Source organism: Phalaenopsis equestris, unplaced genomic scaffold, assembly GCF_001263595.1.
Source record: "Phalaenopsis equestris unplaced genomic scaffold, ASM126359v1 Scaffold000223, whole genome shotgun sequence".
Lineage (NCBI taxonomy): Eukaryota > Viridiplantae > Streptophyta > Magnoliopsida > Asparagales > Orchidaceae > Phalaenopsis > Phalaenopsis equestris.
In genome coordinates this window covers 945,730-951,236 of record NW_018164665.1, presented here as the reverse complement: position 1 = coordinate 951,236, position 5,507 = coordinate 945,730, and the positions used below count along the sequence as shown (strand labels likewise).

Genomic DNA, 5,507 nt, shown 5'->3' with positions numbered 1-5,507 from the left:
TTTTTCATTTATTAGGGCTTGTAGGTGTGGATAAAATGTTACGTATGTTTAAAGTTTAATGTATGTTTTTATTTTTTTTCCGTGTATTACTACATTAGTAGTATTCTCACGTAGGTGTGAATAACCTGCTTGTGAAAAATATATTACATCACGAGTTTTGATACAGTTGCGTCACGAGATCTCATGCTTTGAGTTTTTTTTTGTATTAAGTTGGTCATTTACGTACAAGTGGCGTAATTTTAATGGAGTCCTGATGCAGTTTTACATAAAAATTCTTGATGTATTATTTTTTACTACATGTGAAGTGATTTGACTTTAACTCAATAAATAACTAGTTGAGCCAACAATTTAAGAGAAAAAAGAATAAATAAATAATATAAAGTGTATTTAAATTTAATAATTTTAAGTATGAGATTATTTAAAATATTTCATATATTTTTACATCAAGTCATTTCTTTTTTATTCTTATCTTGCATCCCTATTTGTCATGAATTATAATACAAGATAGATGTGAATATGATGGTACATTTGAATAAATTTGTTACATTTTATTTCTTTGTTGATAACCAAAGGATTAATGTTTCTTAAACTTTTTGCCTTAAATTGACAAAATCTATTATTTATGTGATATTTTTGAACTGCTGATCTTTACATTTGTGCCGATCGAACCATTGAGAATTTGATAAAAATGAAAAATATAGGTTGTTATTAATGCCCTTTCTAAACCTTCATGCATAATGGTGGAAATGGTTTATCTTCATTGGATCGTCTTTTTGAACCGATGTCTTTACATTTGTGACGATCGAACCATTGAGAATTTGATAAAAAAATGTAAAATAGGGGTTGAAGTTTTATCATGAATTTTGATATTTGAGTGAGAAATTGAGAAAGGGATGAAAGAGGGTGCTAAATTTGTAAGAAAACAATATTTGATGTGTTATGCATGTAAACATACCTTTAATTAGAGATAATTACATACATAACACCCCCAAACATTACTAATTACAAAATTTAGCACTCAAGTAATATTTTTGAGAAGATCATGTATCAAAGTTGCCATTTTAGAAATAATATCAAAATATTTGAGGATTCCTGTGAAGAGCTGTAATTGATTATAACTACTTCTACTAAAACTGTCTTAGAAATAATAAATTATGGTCTGAAATTTATATATATATATATATATATATAGTGTACACATGAAAATGTGTCCACACAAATCTCAAAGCAGATGGGCGACCTAGAAAGGAAGAACCGATTGAGGGTAGCAATAGAAAATCGTTTCAGGTGAGCAGCGACAGAGAAAACACTTTAGCAGAACGATCGAACAGAGGATGGCAAAAGAAAGTCCCTTGAGACGATCATCAGCTTTCAAAATGATCGATTGGAGGAGGGAGGGGGGGTTGAGGGATCAACGACCCTCATCGATCCAATAGACCCCGGACTTTATTATATACAAACAACCTTGCAAATTATCAAAAAAACCTGCCTCAAAGGTTAACAACTATGGCCTACTATTTACTTTTATAATATTGGGACCTAGACCTATATATATATATCCACTAAATAGAAAATGCTTTACCAAAAATAATAAATATTTTACAAACAGCAGCCACCCCAAATAGGCCCCAAGCTTTGTATGGACCCATTCAAACATACAAGCACATGATAGTGCACTCTAAAAATTTTCCTAAGCTCCACAAATCATAAAACATAAACCAATTTTATAAGCCACATGAAAGCACACTATATAAGAACAAAGAAATTTCTAAAAACTGGAATCAAAACAGGTTCAGGCAATCATACCAATTCCATCAGCAGAGGGTCACCTGAAGCCATGACCTGCACCAGCTTTATAAAATCTGGCTCATTTTGCACCTTCAGAGGGTACACCGCCGGCGCTTTGGCCCTATAATGACTCAATGCAGAACCATTGGATGGCAATTCCTTCTCATAGACAACTCTCGCCAGGGCATCTGAGTCAAAATTCTGCTCAGAATCCATGGCTATAAAAAACAACGGTACAGCAACGTTATGGTGTATATTTAGGTCCCCAACAAGTTCGGCAAGGTCGGTGAAGTCACCGACGAAGCGGCGAGGAACATAAAAGATCTCGCTGCTGCAGATAATGAGTTCATCTTCACTGGTTCCCTTTTTATAACTAACCTGAAGGTGCACAGGGAGAGTGTCCACAACTTTCTTCACCATGGCTGCCTGCTTCACAAACCATTCTGAGCTCTTACTATTGATGGAGACAGACGCCCAAGATTGGGGAACCTGGGAAAAGAAGAAGAAATTATATGGAATGTTGTGTGTATTTCAAGAAGGTGGAGGAAAAAAAAGTTAAGGTCAACAGGGATGGAATTGATTAACTTTGTTAGTAATCCACAGCCTGGACTTGTCAGCCTGCAGAAGATTCCAATAATTAAGAACCATGGAATCCTGAAGAAACAGAAAACCTTCTGCATTATCAAATTGTTGGAATATCCTGGGAAGGTGCCTGAGTCAAAAGAGAAAAATTCAGTTGAAAAGGTGAGAATTTATAGGTTATCTTACTTGGATTTGTAAGTGAGCACCGTGTAAATAATAAATGTCATGGCAATAACTTGACATAAATTATTGCAGACCTAGTGATGCTGTAAATGGGACTTTTTCTGTAATATTATTTTACTGCATAGAATTCCAATGGTTTATGTATTGATCAAGTTAAAAATTTAACTTTTAGACTATGAAGGAAAGTAAAAAAGGAAGCTTTGAGTACAAGGTTATACTTCCGCACTGAATCTCATACTCATAAAGGCAGTCAGTCATGGAAGACAAAATTTAAGGTACTTATTTTAAGTTTTTATGATGGACTTCGGTGATGGTTGATAGAATTACATTCCACTTGTAAAGTTCATCTACAATAATAATTTTCAAGCGATAACTGGCATAAAATCATATAATGGTTTTTTTGATAGAAAATGTAAATCTGCTGTGTTAGTTTGAGTTTAACAAGAGAAAACTTCTAAGATCTCAACTGATTGATCAAGCTACGAGAAACTACATCAAACTTAAAAGTGACTTTATTTAGCTCAAGAGCTCCAGAGAGGATATCGTGACCCAAGTACAGAGAGATTGAATTCAAAGTTAGAGATTATGTTGTTCTGAAAGTTGAATGTATGTGTGTGTGTGCGCGCGTGTGTGTGAAGGTATGTCTATTTAATTAATGGAAAGTTTGATTGAAACAAAGTCTTCATATAAAGTTATTCTGCTTGGAAAGAGAAATTGGTGACTTGTGCAAATTGAGAGGAGATTGATTCGAGAAACTTATAAGGTAAATCTTCATATTAAATTAAGTTAATCAAATATTATATATATATATATATATATATATATTTAAGTAATGTTTAGATAAAATTTACTTGAATCAAGAACTTGAGGTTGGGGAATTATAGTTTTGACATTGAGGGGAGGAAGAGGCATCCTGTGCAAGCAGCAAACCAGATCTTTCAAGATAAGGAATTGCCTAAGTGACTTATATGTGTCAATTGAGTTGTATGTTATTGGATATGCAAGTCTTTCTTTTAGAGTGAGATCCTTATAACTATATGCAGATTTAGTCTATTAAGGTATTAGTTGAAAGAAGTGAAGTGATAGATATTTCAGAGATCTCTTGAAAAGTAAGGTGAGTGATTCTTTTCTTCTATGCATTAAACTAATGCCTGTTTAAAATAAGTTTTTCAGTTATACCTTGCATATTGAAAGTCTGAAATGTCATAAGAGATGAGAGGAAAATAAATTGCATATGAATGTGCATTTTAAAGGATTTTAATTGATTTAAAATGAAAGGTAAAGATTTAAGTCATACAGGATTACCCTCATATAGTACTGACACGAGATGCAAAATACTCGTGCACGTTAAAGGAAATAGTAAAAGTGTACCTTCAGGTACAATTCAAGGATACCTTCAGATACAATTTTGAGTGTGTATTCGGACATATTTTTTAGGGAACATTGAGTACGTTTTGAAAATATCTTCGGGTATAACGGTAATCCTATGTTGACTATTAAAAAGTTTAAAAATGATAAATAAAAATGATAAATTTAAAGTTTTAATAAAATGAATTACATTTATTTTGATCATTCATACATAACATAACATAAGATTTTAATGTATATTATATTATAATTGCTCACTAATTTATACTAATAGTTGCAATTAATGTTTTCTTTGACAAGAAGAAAAATTTTAGGTTGATATGTCTGATATAAGAGATTTGATTTACAAAATGAGGACTGCAGCTGATAGATACTAGTTATGATATGTTTGTAATTTTCGTTTATTGTTTGCCTTTATTTACTTTCCAGTACTAGTTTGAGATGTGGTTTTCAGATTATGTTGATGTTTCTGGATGTTTAATTTTATTGCACTGTGGATTAGTGACTTTTTTATACACTCGAAGTTTTTGCAACATTTTGTAGAAAGTAAAATGAAATAATACTGTTCAACTGCAGTTATCGCCTTAGTTAATTCGCTCGGGTCGTGACACAATAGTCTAAGATGGGTCAAACATCTATGATCAATCTTCTCCGATAACTTTTATATTCCAACATCGTCAAGAACTCCAACAAATAGTTTCAAATAGATCAAACATTCATCGTGAACTTCTTCCAACCTCTTCAACGTTAGCAAATGACATTGCTTATCATATTGTTGTATATTGTTGGTATGAGTCGTTATTTTTATAATACCCTTGGACCATACATCCAATAGAAAACATTAATGAAAAGCTAGTAGTAAACAGAGACCCCATTGAAAAAACTCTATAAGTGACAAATAGGATCTTTACTCATACCCATAAAAATGCATGTCCATAAGGAAGACTCGATGGAAAGTTAGTAGTAGACAAGATCCTTATTGGAAAGACTTCATGAGAGCAAAAGATTTACAATGTCTCCACTACTAAATCTGAAAAGACTACAAATCTTTAAAGTCTTAAGTACATCAAAAATCTCATAATGCTAAAAGTTTTAGAAAGTATAGATACACTAAAAATATTAGAATGCTAAAACCTCAATGTCCATGTGCGTACTATAAATCTCAAGAAGTACAAGATATTCAATATCTCGGAAAATTTAAAAGCCTGAGAAAGTATAATCATATTAAAAACCTAGAAGATTATAAGTCTTTGAAGATACATGTAAATCTAAAAAGCCTCCGAAGTCTAAATAGTCTTAAAAGGTAGAAGTACAACAACAAAAAGCCTTGATCCCACTAAGTGAGGTCAGCTAAATAGTCTTAAAAGATACAAGTAAATTAAAAAATTTCAGAAAACACCAGTCTCAAAAGATATATAATCTTTCTTTATGCAAAGGATATGTGTTGATTTTGATTACTGGTTTCTTAATACAAAAGTTAGGTGGCATAAACCTCAGAAGTGCTCGAATTCACTATATTCTTATTAGAGATAATATCTCAATTACAATATATTAAATTTCTAATGAAGATTTATGTTCTAAAGACA

General features: G+C 31.9%; 1 protein-coding gene across 1 annotated transcript in view; it reads right to left on the bottom strand.

Moving 5' to 3' along the window:
• Positions 1–1,783: 1,783 nt before the first annotated feature.
• The window catches only part of LOC110023279 (probable glycosyltransferase STELLO2), a 22,522-nt gene continuing 18,798 nt past the window's right edge, over positions 1,784–5,507 (bottom strand). The window contains exons 2-3 of the mRNA XM_020722603.1: positions 2,374–2,500; positions 1,784–2,277 (exon numbers count right to left, since the gene is read on the bottom strand). Of these exons, the coding sequence (XP_020578262.1) occupies positions 1,801–2,277; positions 2,374–2,500 (604 nt within the window). The 3' untranslated portion in view covers positions 1,784–1,800. The remainder of the gene's footprint in view (positions 2,278–2,373; positions 2,501–5,507) is intronic.